Source organism: Apteryx rowi, unplaced genomic scaffold (assembly GCF_003343035.1).
Source record: "Apteryx rowi isolate R43461 unplaced genomic scaffold, aptRow1 scaffold_37, whole genome shotgun sequence".
In the NCBI taxonomy this organism is placed as follows: domain Eukaryota; kingdom Metazoa; phylum Chordata; class Aves; order Apterygiformes; family Apterygidae; genus Apteryx; species Apteryx rowi.
The window spans coordinates 2,445,675-2,467,723 of NW_020450196.1; the positions used below are offsets into that span (position 1 = coordinate 2,445,675).

General features: G+C 39.0%; 1 protein-coding gene across 1 annotated transcript in view; it reads left to right on the forward strand.

Moving 5' to 3' along the window:
* The window catches only part of ADAMTSL1 (ADAMTS like 1), a 202,462-nt gene that overhangs the window by 101,605 nt on the left and 78,808 nt on the right, over positions 1 to 22,049 (forward strand). Inside the window, exons 13-16 of the mRNA XM_026073568.1 lie at positions 3,388 to 3,472; positions 12,195 to 12,215; positions 13,912 to 14,213; positions 19,100 to 19,229. Of these exons, the coding sequence (XP_025929353.1) occupies positions 3,388 to 3,472; positions 12,195 to 12,215; positions 13,912 to 14,213; positions 19,100 to 19,229 (538 nt within the window). The remainder of the gene's footprint in view (positions 1 to 3,387; positions 3,473 to 12,194; positions 12,216 to 13,911; positions 14,214 to 19,099; positions 19,230 to 22,049) is intronic.

Here is a 22,049-nt window from a genome sequence, read left to right on the forward strand (position 1 = left end):
ATGTTAGAAAAGGTCCTGGAGAACGGATCAATGGGCAGAGGCCAGTTGCAGCAGTTAGAGGTATCTGATGTTTCAGTTATCACTTGGTTCCATAGGTATATGTGTGTGTGTGCTTGTGAATATGTATATCTGTGTGGATATAACCTCTGTTATACAAAAGTTGGCTAATTTATGGAAATTTCTGGGCTACGATAATGCAGGTGAACTTAGATTCTCTAAACTGGAAACTTAAAACTCATCATGAGAAGAACTTAATGCCTTGCTGCAAAAAAGAATTGCTATCCTGATACATATTAAGAGTATTTATTATGAAGTCCTGTAAAATAAGAGTAACCTGTGACCTCTTGCTGATCCAAGACAAAAGAGTGAAATTTGGAATTTTAATTTCTATACCCAATGGCCTATGATAAATGAACTTGCCAAGTTTAAAGATTCCAGTTTATTTGGAACATGAGAATTCACTGCACCTGCCAGCCACCAAAGTGGTGAAACCCAGACACTTGGCCTCTGGGGAGTAATGGATGTGTTTATGCTGTATATTGCTGGCTGGCAGGAGCTCACTCTGTCCATGTTCCAAGCTGAAAAACGCCTGATGGATGTGTTAGCGTGATTCTGAGCCTCATCTGCACATTCAGTGGGCTTGGGCTCAGTCAGTTCACTGCATTTATGGGGCTTTATTTGTTTATTGTGTTCAGAGCATAGATAAAGCAAGCTCTGGTCTGCCTGCTGTATATAATGTGAGCATAATGCAGTAAGACATCAGAAATGGGGTAGTGCAAACCACTTACAACTGGCTTCTGCCAAGGAAACTCAAGAAGGATGCAAGATCATCTAAGAAAGCTTTGCTTACCTGCATCTGTTGAGAAGTCTCTTCCAATGGGACTTTTCTGGGAACAAAGTTAATGGCTGTTTGTTGGAAGCAGGTTCTTGCAATAGCACGGCAGCTTTATCCTAAATAAATTCTTATAATGCCCTCAGCTGTACATATGTGATTCACTTCTGATTGTAGATGGCTATTTCTTTCTCCCACCTTCTCCCAAGTTGTACACAAAGCATACTGTTTTCCTTGGATTTTTTTTTTGGTTTAGTTTTACTCCTCAGTTTGTCTCTGCAATTCTCTCTCAATTCTCCCTCTATAAAGCAAGGGGTAGCATTTGAAGACCCATGTGCCTGCATAGCTGGCTGAATCATGCTTTCAGGGGAGAACTGGACCAGATGACCTCCAGAGGTCTCTTCCAACTCAAATTATTCTGATTCTATGCTGGAAGAATGTCCATTTATTTGGTGAATCTAGCAAGATAAATTAAAGGCAGTAGCCATAGCAAAGAATCTCTCTTCTATTGAATATTTTAATCTAACCTGCAGTTTCATTCTGGATCTGGATTGGTCCCAGCTGACTGAAGTAGCAAGACAAAAATGTAGAAACCCCTTTCTTTTAATACACTGTRCTAAACAAAAACAACATGAAATAGCTGCTGTAATTTACTTCAGTTTTCATTTATTCAAGCACTGAGGCACTTAATCTTACACCAGTAATGAGCAAATGTAGGACGTCCTTGGATTAAATAATGACTTTTGATTTTATAGGGGATGTGTATTCATCTGATGCAACTTTCTACATAATATATCACTTAAGTGTTTTCCCTGCAACTGTCTTATAAAAGGAGAGATTTTCCATTAATCTTTAAAACTAAAATTTCTTCTTTAGCTTGTGTTAAGAATTTGGAGGGGGGGGGCTTTTTTGTGGTTTTTTTTTTGGGGGGGGGGCAAAGAACACTGCACAACATTAACATTTCTAATCCTCCAATTTACTTTAGAGTGTAGATGATGAGAATAGACTTTACCTGTCTCTCCTGTTGAACATGAACCTCTAAAAAGAAAAGTTATTTAAAAAGTCACATAGCTGACAACTGCACAGAGASCTTTTGCTTTTTACAAGCGTTTGCATCCAAGGAAAAAGCATAATAGTAAGATCTGGCTTTCCAAAACTCATAAAACAAGCTGCAGGGCATATAAATAGAAATATCTCCTACATATTTTGGATAACAAATGCCATAAAATGTAGATTAAACTAAGAGCTGTACTGGCAAATATTCATCCTTAAATGACACTAATAAATACACTAGAGTAAGAACTTGGCAAGCTATTTCTGGGAGAGAAGCATAGTAACTGTATTACTGTCCTTTCTCTCCCAGTTAATAACTTGCTCCGAGGAAATTTGCTTGACTGAAGTTGCAGTAGCTGTGAAATCAAGTTGCAAGTTATGAGTCCTCAATAATATTACTGACATTTTGGAAAGTTTTTGTGCTTATATGAAATGTTCAGTATTGTGCACAACAAAGTTACAGAAAATTCTCAATTGTTTTAAATGACATTAATCTGCTCCCATTGACTAGTACAAATCTATGCATTGCCTAAACCTAAAAGGCTTAGGTGTTTTTTGAGTGGCAAATAGGTCTGGCCCTGGTTCTCCTCAGTGGTTTGAGATTCACTCTATTTTATTCAGTTTTTTTTCCTGATCGTGGCCCAGAATATTCAGTTGAATTGCAGAGCTCATTCTCAAATAATAGGGCCAAATTTGCTCTTACTTTATATGCCTGTAGAGCTAAAACAGCACCACTGCCTTCAGCTCCAGTACTCCATCCACACTGACACTGCATGAAAGTGGGATTTGGCTCATGAAATGGAATGTCTCTACACCCCCCAGAAAAGAGCAACTTATTATGTTTTTTTACATATTCTGGAGGGAGAAAAAAGCGGCTCTACTGTTTTCCATCAGAAATGACAGAAAAAGTATCCAGCTCATTTTTAAAATCCACATAGCTGATGAACTGATAAGCTTAAGGTTGAAAAGTATAATTGAGCCATTTTATTATAGTTTCTCTCTTTTTTGTGGTATCACTCATCAAATCAAGATTATCTTCATTTTTGCAATCTATCAAAAACAAGTTTAATGTATCTTCTGAAGCTCTAAAATTTAAGGGTGACCACAGGGTTTTTATACGTTTTGCCAAAGCAGTGTGCAGTGGAGGGCTGTTACACTTTCAAGTCTCCCTTTGAAAAATACTTGCTAAAGTGACTACTTTTGTAGCCCAGTTGGATATTCTACAAAGTTACTTAATATGCCTTTCTAGCATTAGAATACCATGGCCTTTCTAGCTATAACAATAAACTATCTAGCCTCATAACCTCATAAGCTCTATGATCTAGGCAATAATGGAATTTCTTTCTCTCTCTCCTGCTCCCCTTTCTCTTTTTGTGCTCAGTCTGCATATGAGTGTGCACAGATGTACATTACCAGTCTATGCAGTGACAGAAAGGAGACTAACATATATAGCAGTGTTATTGCATGGTTTCTATTTTCATGTGCTTGTGTATGTTCCATAGAGAAACTTCCTGTGGAAGCAAAGTTGCCATGGTATAAGCAGGCTCAAGAGCTGGAAGAAGGAGCAGTGGTGTCTGAAGAACCATCGTAAGTCTTAAAAATTTGTTCAAAACAGGGTCTCATGACATAGTAATGGTTGTGACAGTAATGGTTGTATCAGGCTCAGGTATAGAGAAACTGAGTTCAAGAGGGCAAATGCAGATTGAATTTGAACAAATATACACCTGTTTTATTTCAGGTCATTTACAATAATATTACAGTGAGAGTCTATCTAAGGTAGTTATATGATCCCCATTACCACTGTATCTGAGCACCTTTGCATCTTTACTTATTCTCACAATGCCCTTGAGTAGTAAAAGGTAAAATATAGGGCAGCCAGCAGGATTTTCCACCCCCATGCCCCTCAAAGAATAGTGTAGTAATAGTAAATGAAGCAAATTACTTTTAGCAGAAAATAAACTAGAAACCTCAGCCYTGTGGATTAGATTCTCTTATCATCACTTACCTCATTGTTTCAGGGATTTTCCCCTCCCTGCTTTTCTAACCACTTAATGGTCTTTGCCCAACCACCTCTTCAAGACTGATCTCAGTCAGCATCTTGTTCCCCCACTGGTATCTCTTCATCCTGCTGCAGACCCATTTGGATGGCAGTGTGGCCTACATACAGACATTAACAGTCACATTAGGGCTACCTGAAATGAAGGAACCTGTATATCTCATTGCAAATGCAGCTGTCTATTAGACTAATAAACATTATTCTTTATGCAATAGAATTGAAATTTTGGCATGGTTAATCTGAAGTAGTTTATAATTGGAACATTGGAGTAGAACAAAAAAGATATATTATAGCCTCCTCAAGATGATAATAATTTTTAAATCCTCTCTTGTATATATACCTAAATACATATATACACACACATACAAATATACATATACTTACATACACACATGTTCGTACTTGTATATATAGTCGTAGCAGCTATAGCACATTGTATAATGGGACATATTACTCTCTTCAGAGTCCTACAGACTTCACAAGTTCATTCACTCACTGGTGAAGTCCAGAAAATCTTCTGAAAGTGTTCATTCTTCATTTGTTAAGTGCAGTTTGTGTTCTTGCAACCTCTAACGCTCTATATTAAACCACTTATCTGAATGTGCATTTAGTAAACTATAATTAACCCCTGGAAGCATAAAGAAAATGATGTACAGTCAGGAAGTTTATCAAAAGGAATCACTCTAAAATATGGTTATATTTGGAAATGCAGCTTGTGTTTTAGCTGAAATCAATGAAAAAAAAACAGCATTTTGTAGAATGACAAAATACTTAAGAAGGATTTTGTTAATAAATGTTGACATTGCTATAGAAAAAGAGTCTAGTAATGTATGTAAGTCTATATGTGGCTATAAATATTAGCAACAAAGGATTTGTGGAGGACAGGGTCCCTTAAGAAGCAGAGAGAAGCTGCAGAGAATGCTGAAGAGGTTTTTTATCTCATGAAATGTATTTTATTAAAACATTCTGGAAAACCCATTGGTATATTATTCATGATATTAAAACAGACCTTGAGTGTTATAAAAGGAAAAGAGCTTAGCTATTTTAGAATATCTAAACTGCAGCTATGACACCTTCTCACTTAACAGTCTTATCCCTGTGTTGAAATAAAGGCCCCATTCTGCCTCCTTATTCAGAAGTCCTTATCCATTTACCCCATCTTATTCAAACCCCCTTATCTATCTACCTCATCTTAGGCAAGTGCTTTGTTCATACCAGTGGAATACTAATACAGTTGCGGCACTATCCCAGTTAAGTTCATTCTGTCATGGGGTAACATTTTCTACTTATTTTTTTTCTTTCTTGCCAAGCCCAATCCTGCAAGCATGAATTGAATAAGTTCATGCAGAACGAACACAATGTTAAATTTAGTTCAACTATCAGTTTTTATGAATGATGACTAATAGCTAAAACAAAAGACTAAAAAGTCAGGGTCTTTGTTCAAATTCTTCCAAAGCTTGGAGATATCCAGGTCTTGGGTTTGGTTTCGAATCATTTCTAGTGATAATGTGTCAGCCAGAAACAGTAAATAAAAACTTAGAAAAAATGTGCTGAAAGGCTGTCAATGCAATACCCGTCTCTAAGCAGTAACAGCCATATGTATATTGTTCCAAAGAATATCTAGTCTTTTCATAGCAACGTTGAGTAGTGAACTTCCATATACAATCTATTTCAGTGTCTCAGTACTAACATTTTTTGTTAATGTCTAACTTGAATCACATATTAATTTTACATCCTGGTTGAAATAGTTAGACTGAAAATTTGCAAAACTGTCTATTATTACATAAAAAACAGAGAAAAAACTTTCAGAACTTACCAAGATGTAATCAACAACCAATTTTGATGCCTGTTTTAGAGCATCGCTTGTTCTTTCAGCTGTGTAAGAATTACAAACACACCAATTGGTAACTTTCTATTGATTGAGATTTTTGTTACGAAATTACAAACTGTGAGTTATGAACTTAGATTTTTTTTGTTATGTTGTCCATGCACCTGTAATTTATAATCATTCTCTAATCTGTGTATAGCGCCTTCCATTATTTATTTCTTTAGCAATTTCCAAAGGAAGCAAGTTTTACAGTTTCATTTTGTCTGTATATGTCTGTCGGTTGCCTTCCTCTCCCCTCACTAATGTCTGAATTTATTGTTATTAACTGAAATTAACAGAGGGATAAAGTTATCACTGAGAACTTTACCCCTCTGTCAAATTTGGTTAATATTCACCAGGAAATTTAGTGGTAGTAGTTTACCACATGTTTCATGGAACTAGATAGAAAAATGACACTCTATTAATTCCCCAATTGAAGGAAAGGCTTCTAAGTGAGCTCAGTCCCTAAGAGTCACCAGAGAATCCACTTGGGTGCTCAATCTTCAAATACAAATACATGTTAAATCATGTTAAATCAGTTCTCATTAGTTCTGCTGCTCAAGGAATTACTCATAAATGATTCAGCCACTTGAAGGCTAGAGGCAACTGTTACGACTGTGTTGTTTGACTTGCTGCATGCCTAAATGGGGCCAATTAAATGTTAATTTTTGACAGAACTAGTATCACAGAATCACAGAATCACAGAATYGCTGAGGTTGGAAGGGACCTCTGAAGATCATCTAGTTCAACCCCCCTGCTCAAGCAGGGTCACCTAGAGCACATTGCACAGGATCGCATCCAGGCGGCTTTTGAATATCTCCAGAGAAGGAGACTCCGCAACCTCTCGGGGCAACCTGTTCCAGTGCTCTGTCACCCTCACAGTGAAAAAGTTTTTCCTCATGTTCAGATGGAAGCGTCTGTGTTTCAGTTTGTGCCCGTTGCCTCGCGTCCTGTCGCTCGGCACCACTGAAAAGAGTCTGGTCCCATCCTCTCGACACCCTCCCTTCAGATACTTGTACACGTTGATAAGATCTCCTCTCAGCCTTCTCTTCTCCAGGCTAAACAGGCCCAGCTCTCTCAGCCTTTCCTCATAAGAGAGATGCTCCAGTCCCCTAATCATCTTTGTRGCCCTTCGCTGGACTTGCTCCAGCAGTGCCACATCCCTCCTGTACTGGGGAGCCCAGAACTGGACGCAGTACTCCAGATGTGGCCTCASCAGGGCTGAGTAGAGGGGGAGAATCACCTCCCTCGACCTGCTGGCAGCACTCTTCCTGATGCACCCCAGGATACCATTGGCCTTCTTGGCCACAAGGGCRCATTGCTGCCTCATGCTTAACTTGGTGTCCACCAGCACTCCCAGGTCCTTCTCGGCAGAGCTGCTTTCCAGCAGGTCCACCCCCAACCTGTCCTGGTGCATGGGGTTATTCCTCCCTAGGTGCAGGACCCTGCACTTCCCTTTGTTGAACTTCATGAGGTTCCTCTCCGCCCACCTCTCCAGCCTGTCCAGGTCTCTCTGAATGGCAGCACAGCCCTCTGGCGTATCGGCCACTCCTCCCAGTTTTGTATCGTCAGCAAACTTGCTGAGGGTGCACTCTGTCCCTTCATCCAGGTCATTGATGAAGAAGTTAAACAAGACTGGACCCAGCACTGACCCCAGGGGGACGCTGCTAGCTACAGGCCTCCAACTAGACTCTGCTCCGCTGATCACACCCTCTGAGCTCTGCCATTCAGCCAGTTCTCAATCCACCTCACTGTCCACTCATCCAGCCCACACTTCCTGAGCTTGTCTATGAGGATGTTATGGGAGATGTTATGGGATGTTATGAAATACTTTTGGTTAGAAAAAAACATTATGATCTTTGGCAGGACAAAGGTGCAAGATGAGAAGTCCTTGTTGTTGTTATATGTATTGTGCTGCTATTGTGATCCATCTCTGAAAAGACCATTCTSCACTCCTTAGAAATATGTTATAAGGGAAGAGCCACAATATCTTTCTRTCTGACCTCTTTCACTGGAGACCATTACACCAGCACAGTGTGACAGCAAGAGTYAGAAGGAGCAGCAGTCATGATTAGAAAGGCATGAGGCTTTTCTATGTATAATGAAATAGGTTTTATGGGTGGTGTTTAAAAGATTTCTGTCTCCAGCTCTCAAAAAATGCTTTTGTACATTAACACCATGCCCGGCTTTTAAGATATTGCCATAAATAACCTTGATGCTAGCCATAAAATAAGGAAAAAAAAGAAGGCAAACAATATCTGGATGCCAGATGGCACCATATTAGTGATGGGGATGATTCCGGAAGAAACAAAAGGAAATTCCTGACATGCGTCAGTGGGAATGGCGCCCTCAGGGAACTGGATATGGACAGAGAGGCCAGTGTGTCAGTCACTCAATATCTGTTTCTTACTTTTCAGTAATTATTTGTGTTTCCAAAGTTGTGTAAGGCAATTCATTGTCTTTTGTCTGATAAATAATTTCCATATTGATCTTTGTACCTAATTCATAGGTTAAAAAGTGATTTTAAAACTGCCTACAGATGTTTTATTTTTCCATATCAAGCTCTAATTGCATACAATGAGAATATCAGTGTGGTCAGTCACAGGGAAGATTGAAAGTGTGGCAGCCTAACATTAGGTAATAATTTCTATCTTTTCATTCAGAGAATCCCTTTAGAGAGTTGTCACTACTTAGGATTTATATGTACTGTCTATGTAGGACAGAATCAGTTTATCTTTCCCTGGGGAGAAAACCAACAATGAACTAAAGGAGAGAACCAACAGTACAGAATGGTTTGATGCAAGGATAAAGGAAAAGGTCATATTCAAACGAAATTAAAAGGAAACTCTAAAGGGACAGATTGTAATCATTCAGATTATAACTGGACCTATGCAGCTGGCTTTGGTGCCATTACTTGTACAGAAGGAGACTTGAGATTTTATTGACAAGTRGTCATGACCTCTGTTTCACTTCTCTGAATGACGGCACCAGAAACTATCCAGTTCTGTGTGTGAACATCCTGTGGTGTTATCCTCATACTAAATCCAGGAGAATGGTGGCCTCTCCTGGAGAGGAAGGAGGGCTTGTATTTCAGCTCAGGATGAGGAGGCTGGAGATATGAGTTCAGTTCCCAGTTCTATCTCAGAAAATTTCTGAGGACAAGCAATTTAACACATTGTTTCCCCAGTAGTATCTATCTGTAGATGCCTTAATATTGGGGTGTCTGTGTCTCTGAACATCAGCTCTTACCAGTATGTGTGGTTCTTAGAACCTGAGGCTTTGGCCGAACCATGGATTTACCCAATGATGGATTTAAAAAATAATATTAAGCAATAAAAAGAAAAGACAACATATAATTTAGTTGTAGTGCAGAAACAAGTTATTTTTCTCTAACAGACTGATAACTGAATTATATCAGTCTGCATACACTGTTGTTTTTTTTCATAAGGTGCACTGCAGGAACCCAAGTCCTAGACTGAGTTTGTGGGAATGTACATAAAGGATTCTGGAGATCTTCATAGAACTCAGCAGGGCTCTGTATGCATCCTGTTCTGAACCCACTGGAGTCGATGGAAGGTCTCCTATTATTGAGTCTTGAATCTTTGTGTTTCTCTTCTTCTGTCTTTTGCAGTTACCTTTATATTGCTTCRTGGAGTAGAATAGACAGCAATCCTCAGCTGTGTCCAGAGTTCGAAGGGCAAATTATTGTAATCCTAAGACTAAGTACTGCCATTGTCATCACTGTTCACAGTTTAAATTTTAACATCATTTGGGTTGCTTTTATAAGTGATCATTGCACTGCACATTTCAGGCTRCAAGAGCTGGATTTTTAATTGCATTCCCTTTGTATAATTTAAGCAGAGGYAGTTTACAAAATATTAGAGAAACTGTTATTTGAAAAAGAAAGAGGTGTTCTCATGTGCAAATGTGGATACTAGTATCTACATATGTGAATTGTCCTCACAAAATTGAACTGGGCAAGTGTGTGTACTTGCGTACTTTGTCAAACAGCAACAGCCAACAAATGCTACTGAAAAATACCATGCCTCTTTTAAATTCTGTACTCTCTATTTTGCAAGGGTGTCCTGTAATAGGAAAAGGTTGCTGGTCCATCACAATAAGTGCCAACGAGTCAAGGAAACTACTATGACCATCCCAACACTTTTCTTTTCCCCACGTGTCAGTGCTGCTGCCTACAGAGATGCCCAGTGGGGGTGACAGGCAGAGTCACCTTTCTGTCTTCCCCCAGCTGGGCTCCATGATATCCACAGTGCTCCAACAGCTCAGTAGCAGCAGGCACTGTTAGGTCAGTCATAACAGAGCAAGGTCATGATCTTCCCTCCTTCTGGTTTTCACTTCTGCACTTAGTAGTGGTCTCTTTAAAATGAGAGCAAAAGAGCCCTCTTTAAAATATTCAGCAGAGCTTTCAGAACACACTTAACTGTCTGTATTTTTTGTTGGAGGAGTAAGCGCAGTCATTTTTGCTATGCAGAGGAACAAAATAAGGTTACCTTTGATGCAGTAGTAACATGCTAATCACTGAGAAGTAGACTTAGAGCTTTAAAATATTTGTGTAATCTGTTTGAGGCAGGAGTCATCTTTTTTGTATTTTGACTAGCATGATTGGGCTCTGACACACAGCTACTGCTGCAACATTACTACAACTAGTAATGCCTTTGTCTTATTGATTATGGTTGTTATTACAGGGATTACTATAAAAGCAGTATTTTATTAAACACCATGCAATGCCATCTGAAACAACTCCATAATTTCCTATTTTCTAAAGTATCTACTTCTCTCCACCACTTCTGTCTTCAAAGAAGACTCAGTTGTTAACATATAGAAAAGCACAATGCCATGTAGCTCAAGATACATTATATGTGGAATAACTAACTTTAAACCCATGGAATTGACTATTTATTATTACCATACTTTATTTCATGCTAGCCATTTGGCAAAATTTGCAATTAATGACCACACAAAGATATTTGAAAGCCTTTGTAATTTCCTGTTTTTAGGATGATGGAAAATTCAGAACTGGTGTATATTTATATTATGCATTCACATTATATAAATGTTCAGTTTCTAATGGCACTGCTATATGGAGATTTTGTTTGGTTTTTCTTATTGTTTTTTCTTTTTTTCTTCTTTTTTTCTGCTCTTAACTCCATTAACTCTACCAGTTCCCTGTGTGTTTTAGCAGCCAACAGTTATATTAGAATTAAATTACCCTTCCAAATTTATCACTTAAAATGTAGAACTTGGGCCTAGAAAGCTGAATAAAATATAATTTCCTGAAGGTATTCCAATGTTTTCATTATGAGTTGCTGACTAGGGTGAAATAATATAATAATAATATGTGGTATTTATAGATCAACTCTTATTTCAAAAAGAATCCAGTCTGCTTTATTAATGTTTTAACTTCTTTTTCGCTCCCTCTCTCTTTTGTTCCTTTGTGTTTGTATGTGTGATATACATCATGTGTAAATATTGTGTGTATGTAAAGTTTCTGTGTTTTTCTATATGAGCAGATTTAATCACTGGGAAAATATAATCCCCTTTGGTCTGGAATACAGCAGCTTTTCAACAAAATGAAGTTACACACAACTCATGATGTTGAAAAATAGGAGGAATACAATGTCTGATGAACATATCCAATGTCTCTTTTTATAACCTGACTAGGGTATCTACTTTTTAGTTTGTCAGCTCAAGAAGCTATCCATTTAAACCATCAAAATTCTAAGCCACTGTGGTTGACACGGACTCTTCAATCTGTGACAGGAAGTTTTCTGTATCAAAATAGTATTACAGCAGTAGCACAGTCTTACAGAAAATGAGTGGCCAACCTGTACATTCAAAGACTATAACCCTTTCAAAATGAAAGATATCTAATTTGAAAGATGACTGAATTTTTTATTTGCATTAGTAAGATAAGATGTTTCAGAGTAGGGAAATGGAATCACTTTGCATCATCAGTTTCTCCAAGGCTTCAGAGAGAAATCTGTGGACTTTGTAGCAGCATTATGAAGAGTTTCAAATTTTCCAATAACATATACAATCCATTGCTTTCCATTCTGTTACTKCCTGTGTAGCAGTAGATACCAAGTATATAACAAGATGACAGACCTTTTGTGGGTAAAGAAATGCATAGTGCCTGCTCTAGCAGACCGTGCTGCTCTGGTCAGGGATCAGGGCATGTACATTTTGGTGTGGGGGTGGGGAGGTACGACAGGTTTTCTTGCTTGGTTTTGGACTTCTTTTTCCCTCAAAATGATGGAAAAGCCCTTATGTCACCTAGACAAAGGCAGTGGATTAAAAAGGAAGTGCTTAAAAACACTTTCAAAAATGCTAACCCTAAAACAGAATTTTCTTTTTCTTCCTATCAGACTGTGCATGGTATTTGTAAGGTGAGAACTGTGCATCAGTTTCCTATAACTATGAGTAACCCTAGTCCGTAAAAGAGACAGATGTGTGTATTGMCCTCAGTCCCAAGCAAAGTAGTGAAACTCTAGTACAGCCTATCTAAATGAAAACCAAAGGGAGGGAGATAGTTCTAGTGATATCCACAATATTTTAATCAAAAATAGGTATTGTAAACTCTGGTTTACATGACAAACTTAGCTAATGCAAATGCTTTGGAGCTGAAACACCTAAATTTATCTCAAGCAGTTGACTCCGTCACAAAAAACATTCTGTTACCAAATTAGCACTGCAAAATGCCAGTAAAAAAATCATTCAGTTTGAAGTGGCTAACAGATCCGAAACACTTACTATTAATGGAAAAACTTTATTAATAAGGATAGTTCCCTGTGAGGCTCTTGAGAGACCTGTGCCAGACCTAACTATTCACTTTTATGGTTTTGCCCTTGAARTACCTATACAATCACTGCCTGTAGAATTTGCCCATGGTAGAAAGTTTGGCAGAATGGCTAATAATGAAGACAAGACAGTCTGATCTGGACCAGTCTGTAACATGGATTCATTACTGCTGTGTTTTAGTACCACCACCATCAGGCATCTAGGTACTAATAATGCAGGTCATGGAGTACCTGGAAGCACTGTTTTGCAAAAGATTTAGGAAACATCATGCATCAACATGAGCTCCCCATGAACCTCATGAGCTCCCCATGAGCTCCTCAATATGAGGTGTGGTAAGTTTAAAAAAGTGGGTAATAAAGTGGCATGGACCTGAATGTGACCCATCTGTTTGATATTACTTTTGTAAAATTCTAGGCAGTTTCCAGTACTGTAGTTTTAAGATGTTGAAAAAGTGGTAACAATGCAGAAAAATGCGGATATTATTATACTGTCGAGGAAAATACTCAGCACCAAGAGACTTGGAACTCAGTCTGTTTGCTTATCATAAGGAGAGTTGCAAGGTGATTTGATTAAAGAGTATAAGGACCTTCACAGGCAAAAAAATTGGGTATATAAGAGCTCCTAATCTGAGAGACAAAAGCAACAACCAGAATTTTAAAAGAGAAAACCCAGAATAGAAATGGAACACCGTGTTTTTAATGGGGAGGGAAATGAAATGTGTTAGAACAAAGAGCTGCAGGAATTGCATGTTCTTTATCTTTATATGGCTTCAGATGAAGACTTACAGATAGTTACTGCAATACAGGAACAATGGCTGAAATTATTTGTCCTAGGATATTGCAACTAGTTGATAACAACAGTCTCTTCAGTACTTATTAATAGCAAACCCATGATATCTATTAGGCCAAGATGAATTAGATTAGATGCTAGAAATAAGTAACTAGCAGGATCATGATGCTTATTGGGAATTTGCAGGATACTCTGCTTTTGTATCTTTGAGAGCTTTTGAGATCAAGTTAGGCATTCTAAGTATACATGATCCTTCATGGATATAAATATATACTCCACATGAGTACTTGAGAGCCCATCCACTGTTGCCATTGGCTTGGCAATAAGATGTCATGGCTTTCGTGAGTATTTCRTAATAGCAGTATGTTGAGGTGAAGCATTTGTTACTCATTAAATGAAATTTTGGCTTGTAACCCTTGGACCGGACTATACTGCTTTTGCTTGCCCAGTTGTTTAAGGATGTAACTTACCTTGCTCTTGCTCTTCCTCTCACAGGTTTATTCCTGAGGCTTGGTCTGCCTGTAGTGTCACCTGTGGAGTGGGCAGCCAGATGCGGCTTGTGAAATGTCAGGTGCTCCTGTCTTTCTCTCAGTCTGTGGCTGACTTGCCCATTGATGAATGTGAAGGCCCCAAACCTGTGTCTCAGCAAGCCTGTTACAGTGGTCCCTGCAGTGGGGAAGCAACTGAGTATAACCCAGAGGAAACTGACCTGCTGTATGGCAGCTTGCAGGAATTTGACGAGCTCTATGACTGGGAATATGAGGGCTTTACACAGTGTTCAGAGTCCTGTGGAGGAGGTAAGTGCAAAATGTTTTTGTGCTGGATTTGCTTTCCCTGTTAAGTGCGTGTTTTGCAGTGAACACTCTTGGAAATGCTGCTTTGCTACATCTATTTGAAAAGGTATTAATGAAAACTCTAAAAATCACTGTGTGCATTTCCTATTTTGGCCCAGGGCTTTCAATCTCCATGCTCAGACTGTTAGCCATGAAGGATCARTGAATCTCATAGTACTGTTTCCATGTATCAGCTGATCACTCAGATACGCACTCACACAAAAAAGTGAACCTTAAAGTGGTCTTGTGATGCAGACTAGAGTGAGGTGTTACTTTTAGTTTTTATCTCTTGATGTACACTCGATAAGCATAAACATGTGGAAGCAAATGGTCCTGCCATTGCTGCTGCATTTGCTTAGTGAAATCCTAAGGGCTCAGCTGGTTCCCTAGCTAATATCACTACCTGATATTAGCCTGGATCCTAAAGCAAAAGAAAGCATATGGTAAAAAAGCACTAATCATATGATTGCCTGAAGCTAGCAGGCTTGGCAGTTTCTCAAAGTTATTCAAGGCTATAGGTTCCACATAATGGAATATTAATGCACCATTCTCTGATATCCATTTTTTCCCATCATTTTGTCTAGCTGGTTCTAAGAAATGTGCCCACTCAAGTATTTTTAAACTTTAGACTTCTGCAGCTGCTGTCTCTTTACACGACAAGTTTCAGGCTCTTTAAAAAAAGGGTTATTATATATAAATACAGAGTAGTTACTGTAGAACTGGAAACCTCACAGTGATTTATGAATGTTTAATAGTTTCGTCTGTATAGACTTACCAGTAATCAGTTACAAACTTAAATACAATTAACAGAAAATGATGCAAAGGTTTTCATAGCTTACTTCTGTCTTGCTGGATGGTATTCAGTATTTAGAGCAGTTCACATACAGTTGTCAGAGTCGGACCATTACCACAATTGCTTCATTTTCTACATAAGAAAACACAGTACTAATGTATGCTAAGTGGTGACAAACACTGACTTTATAGGAGTATCTGTCATATATTGAATTTGATGGTGAGCAATGATGACTTGTCATGCTTGTCATGTTTGCACTGTGAATACTGAAACCTGAATTGCTTCTATAAATAGCCTCTTGAAATGAAGTCATTGCTGTGACTAGAGTGACTGTGTGTATATTCTTCAAATATAACTCACATAGATTTTCTGATAGGACAGATATATTTTGCTTTATAAATTTAATCTTTTTTCTGTTGTCAGCAAAAATTGTTGCCAAGATTTCTGTGCCTGACATCAACTCCAAATCTTCTAGATTATTAGATGCTAAGTCAGATATTTTTGTAACCATAGGTGTAAGACAGGTCAAACTAATTTTATTGTTTTTGTAGTCTCAAGAGAAGAAATTGTATAGATGCAGAAGTAATCTTTCACCTCCTAGAAGTAGCAACCAGAAGGAATTAGTTAGTCATTCAGTCTGCTGTTAGTGCCTGCATTTCCCAGAGCTGTCATCAAATATCATGTAACAATTACTCTATTCTGGTAGATATAAACACAGAAAATCTCATTTGATGGTATTTTGAAAGTGAACTTAAACTGCTTAGATTCCTGTTCCACCCTTGCACTCTTTTGTATTATAATTTCCCATTGAGAATTGATTTCTTTTTTTAGGGAAAGCAATTCTAAAACTTTTTGTTCTGATAATATTGTGCAGTAAATAGAGCTTAGAATTCAGTTACTGGAGAAATGTCTCCTTTTTTTAATCATGTCTGTACTGTGAAGTTTCTGACAGATATTAGAAAGTCTTTAGATGATGTAAATATTCAGTGACCCATCCATTGATATAAAGCTTGCTRCGTTGACCTATCAAAAACAGAAGTAAAGATATTATCAGTGTGTTGAGACACACCCACTGCAAGATTATTCAGGTCAAGCAGAAGCTGAAGAAAATGATTTTGAGCACTCTTGTTTGCTGCTGGAGCAAGCCAGTTGTTTTAGACCCTGGCACAAGCTATTGGAGGATTCACCTCTGTCAATAGGCAATCTAGCAACCATGGACTAGTTAAATGCATCCTGGTATCTTTTATTAGAATACCCATACTGTCAGACMGGATTACAGGCTGTACTGGTCTCTTTAAATTATAAGAATCACTTAAAGGGAATTATAATGCAAAGCAGAATGCTGGTAGAATAGATTAAAATTATGGGCAATCTCATTTGAGATCATTTAGATGTCATGAGTAAGCATGGGGAATGAACACACTGGGAGGTTTGGGGCAGGTCAAATACTTAAAGGTCAAGAGCAGTAGTATCAGAGCTTGGCTCTATGAGCTAAAGAAAACCATAAGTCTCTGAGAAGTGGAGAAGAGGTTGTATTCAAGAACTCTCAGTCAATCACTTTTGGATAGTCAGCTCTGAAGCATGCAATGTGAAAGTGCTGGGAGGAGGGGAGGTAATTGTTAATCACTAGTCAGCAGCTCATTTGTGACACACTTAGGAGAGGAGGAATTGAAGCTGTGGAAGTACACTTGACTTAAAAAATTTGGATCTGAAAAGAAAAATAACACTGTCAAGCTGGTGAGTTAGTCTTATCCCTAACAAATCGAACGATGTCACCAGCATGCAGTAGGACTCAGGGGTTTCATTCCACAGAGTTTGATAAAATAACTTTACCATTTTTCCATACCTCTGGATTAGTAGCCCTTTTCCCCTGTGATCATCACTCTGATCTTGCAGTTAGGCCTGTACTGGTGATCACTGCAAAGTAGAGACAATATCTTCAACATAGTGCCATATCCCATCAGTTAGAGAACCATCTCTATTCAGCAGCCAGGAGCAGTCTGTCCTAGGGGAATCCGTATTCCTCTGTTTGCCATATAGCACAGGATAACATATCAAACAGAAAACTGACTGAGTTGGAAAATATTGAACATGAAGAGGCAGAGAACATGGTGTTTATGTGGAGATATTTCTTTGGTTTCCTTTCCTAGAAAAGAGTCACTGGCACTTATTTTATTCTTTCAGTGGGCTATCCTTTTTAAATTTTTCAAAAAGTATCTTGGGGGGTTATTTGAATATCAAAATGGCTTAAAAGTATGGAAAACCACAGCTATATTGGCTGACTCCAAGGACTTTGGTAATTTCCACATCAATGTCCATATCCAATAAATTTCAAATTTCTTTCTCCTTCTCCTCAGCACCTAAATATATTGGAGATAGTGCCTATGTTCAGGCATGCCCTGCACAAGCTTGTACAACTGCAAAGGAGCCAATAAATTGCTCAGCATGCCATTTTCTTGTGAGGCTCTCCTCAGCCTGTAGGGGAATGAGGGAATGGGTCCATGAATAATTTGAGGAATACAGAGGTCTGAGCTATTAGACAAGCTATAGTATTGGAGCTATAATGAGTTGCAGCACTTCAATCCCATAAAATAATATGATATCATTGTTTGCCTAATGGCATGCACTCTGGCTTCAGAAACAGCAAAAGGTATTGACAGTTCTATTATATTGCTCTTGGAGCTGTTCAAGCTTTTCCAACACTTCATATGTATGTGTGTGTGTGTGTATATATATATATATATAAAATATATATATATATATACACACACACACATATGTAAACATTGGTGTCCTCAAAAGACTGGGAGATATTTTGGAAAACTAATTCTTGGTTTTAAGTGGATGATGTAATTGTTATGAGTTCAGCTAGTCTTCTCCTACCTCAGAAAGTCAGAATGAATGTAAAGAGCACACTTCCACTTTGCTTGAAGCACTGTAGATTTTTAGGCAGTTCAGACAAATTAGTATCCTCGGACCTCCTGGGGATAAGGGAGATCCACCACACACGTAGGGTGTATGGTGTTGCAATGTCTGATCTTCTGGCTTTCTAACCCCCTGATCCAAAAGACTGTAGTAGTCCTATTTTACATATAGGAAGTATGAGATAAGTAATTGGCATGCCTAAGAGTGCAGGAGAAATTTGGTGTCACCAAGCATTTCCTAAGTTTAGCATAATCACCAAATCTTCCAACTTCTCACTTRCTCCCAGCAGCTACCCCTGTTCTATTCCAGCTCTCAGATATACCCTGCAGTTTTGCTGGTCTGTGGATGCAGGAGATCAGTTGAGAGCAGGTGAATTGTATGACCTTGTTTTACTTTTCTTTTGCACTTAGAGCAGTCACACCATTGCTTAAAATATAACATGCCCATGTCAAGGCCATCTTCACACCCTAGCCCACTTGGCTGACAAATAAACAGCCTGGCTGCATTCATAGCAAAAGGATCAGTGACTAGAGRACACTAGTATTTTTAAGTGACCTTTTTCTGAGAATAAAAAGTAGATGGTGAATGAACCTAGGGACTTTTCACCCTAACTGAGATAGCTGCTGATACTGAGAGCAAGACAGGTAGAAGCCCAGCCTCCAGCACAGTAATTTGATCGGGCCATTCCCCAGGTGCCTGGGAAGTCAGACACAAGATACAAAAGGTGCAGTGAGGAATGTATGACTGTGGCTGGGAAACTACAGGAATTTCAGATAGAGGCTGTTTTGGATTTTATTTTCTTTGTTTTGTTTTTTTCAAACAGAGGGGAAGGAAGGAGCTAAGATTTTTCTCTAGTCAGTCAGAAAAGGTGTGCCAGGGAATCCTCAGAGACCTCAGAGAACATCATGTGGAGCACTTGGATGTAAATGGCAAGCATCTCATTACCATTTGGGAAATAGCCTCTTCCCTACCTGCAACCTTGGTTGCAATGTCTGAACTGGCAACCCTGAGCTTTCTGATGTGCAGCAATCCCCACAGCAGCCCAGCTGGATCCGTGCTGGCACCTTGTCTACCCTGCGCTGCCTCTGTAAGTATTGTAAGCTGGCTCCTGACTGTGTATTGCTGTGTGCAGGTGTCCAGGAGGCTGTGGTGACCTGCCTGAACAAACAAACCAGAGACACTGCAGACGAGATGCTGTGTGTAAGCAGTCGCCGTCCTCCACAGCTACTGAAGGCCTGTAACCTGGAGCCCTGCCCCCCAAGGTAGGCTTCTTTTATCTTATCTCAAGAGCACATATTTTTTTCCAGATTTAGGATAGGTATAATCATTGTGTGAAGTTTAGAAAGTTATCTGCAAACTCTCCATGAAGCTGGGATGTTTGGGTCCTGTCTGGATAGGATGCTTGGGTCTGGGGATTACTGAAATTTCTCCTGGAGCACATGAGTATATCTCAGGGCCCAAGATGATTAGCCAGATTGTAGTACTGCACACTCAGTAGTCTGGACTCAACAGATCCTCTGTTTACATCAACTTGGGATTTCTTTTAATGGATATAAAGTGAGCAAAGATATGTGAGTGAAATTCTGCTGCTGTGCAATATAAAGGTTTAGAGGAGATGATAATCCATGGTGGTCTTAAAACCTGTACAGTGCAGTCAGGGCAGCTTTGTTAATGCAGGTGATAATATCAGTTCTTGTTTAGAAATCTTTCAACGGATTTTGAAGATTCCATTAAAAAAGCAAAACAATTAGAGAAGTGTGAGGTGACTGCAGTCTAGTATATTGTCCAGAGCCATTTAAACAACACTAGCAGTATGAAAAAAGGCCTTTAAATAGGTTGGAACCCCAGACTAAATGGCCTTGCAGTCTGTTACCACAAGGTGGGCAAGAGAGGGTCAGATACCGGTGGAGAGAGACACTCAAGGTTTATGAGGGGTTAAACAGGATAGATTTAATAAAGGACTTACACTACAGACTGCACGGGGAGCCCCGGGAACTGCGAGGAGGGGTCACTGACRGGAGGCTGCTGGAGGCGTGGGTCAGAYGSACAGGTTGGACGCCCAGACAAGACTCGATTCGTTGTATCCTAAGGGCCCCTTAAATCTACTAGTACTATTTCCTTACCTCAGCTGTGCTAACCTTGAGTAGTTACTGCCCGAGAAGTAGCTAGATGTTGTTGACAAACCAGAATATGCATGCCTGGCCCTGATGGGAATTTGGTCAGTGTGTAGTTTCACATGCTGGGGCTGCTACCACGTAGTCTGTCAGTCACTGACTCTTTGCCAGATCTTCCACAGGTGTTCTCATTACACAGTCTGTCATGTATTTTTTCTCAGATTGCAAGGGTTTACAGCCTCTTCAGGCTGCAGTCTTGTTAACTGAGTAGTATAAAGCAGTGGTAAAACCACCAAAGGGCAYATTTCAGACTGCTTGGCTATTCAGGTCCTGCAGCCAAATATTTTATGGATCAGCTTAACTTTATCCAGACTTACCTAAAGTTTAAGGAGAATTCTGCAGCTTTCCCCTTCACAAAAAGCTTGCAGAACCTGTTCATCCCTGATCTCAGAAAGCTTCCAAAATCTTGACCCTAAAGATAGCAGAATTCTTTGTCTGCAGAGATTCACATCTATATCTTCTACAACAGAATATAGCTGTTATGAGGTTCTCTTGGTTTACTTAGATATAATTAGACCTTTCAAGTCTTCCAGGTAGTTGCAGTATATACATATCATCTTTTTTCCCAGCTGTATACAAGCTCATTTACTCTCTTATGGTAGCAGAGCAGATTTGAAGTAGATTTATTTATAACTTTGGACCATTTAGAACACTCAATGTTGCCCAAGTGGTAGATACTCCTTAGAGTATATATTGATAAGTGTATGTATGCTTTATATGACAGCAGGCTATTTAGAGTTAAATGGACACGTATATTTATAGGTGTGGGGTACACAGAGAAAGATGGCATTAAAAATCATATATGCCAAGCACTCAGGAACAATAAGAATGGAAATACTAGTTTGATTGGACAATAAGGATTTTGAGTTCTGTGACAAGAAAGGCTGACGCCTTCCACCAAAACATTACAAGAATTACTAAGCAGAATACTGCAACTCTGTATGACTTCATTAAACCATCTGTATTACTGATGATAACACACAAATATTTTTCTTAATGCTTGAAAAGAACTTTGTAGATGGAAATCTCTCTGTAACTGATAGGTAGCAGCATTACTGGAGCCAAGAGTGTGTGGTGGGAGATTGACCACCCATCCGTTCTGACAGGGAAAATAAATATTCACTGTCAAAAAACAAAATAAAACAAAACCTAAGGCAGACTCATGTAGGCCAGTATTTATGTGAGTTTTGTTACAAAAGTTGCCTGAGAATTTGGCTGTATACTTCTTGAACTAGTCTGTGTGACACTGTAGTAACTTGGCTATCAGTATGGAGCCAGTTTAAAGCTACCTTTGGCACAACTACAGTATGTTTCAGCCCCTCCACGAACTACAAGATAATCATACTGTAGATGAAAGTCAGGCAAGGGGAGGCTGAGAAGCTTTTGTCCACCTCTAGGGCTGCATTTGAGAAAAGGGGAAATAACTCCATTCCCTGAATATACATCTCCTCTCCCTCCAACCCCCATAGTCTGGAGGAGATTGCCTGTCTGCAGAGATTTAAGTGGCAGGATGAAGAACTGTCCTGCAAAATGGCTCCCCTGGTAAGAGCAAGGAGGCCTCAAACTCAAGACTGCAGGCAGCATGACTAATGGAAAAGGGAGGCAAGAAGAAAAATTGATGCATCTCCCATATAGCTACAGGCAAGCTGCACCAAGTCAAGTTACTTATTTCCTAAAAGCTTCTGAAGCAGCCTGTATGCTAATGGTATTATATTAAATATGTTTATTCATACTCATTAAACTGATATTACTTAGTATTTAAAGATTAATACTTTACAGTTATTATTTAAAACAATCTTAAGACTTGCAAAGAGAACAAATGAGGAAAATTTAGAAGGTTTGGGGGTTTTCTTTTTAATCAAAAGAAGGTGCTTCAGGATTCTAATTCAAGATGATGTTGATGAAAGT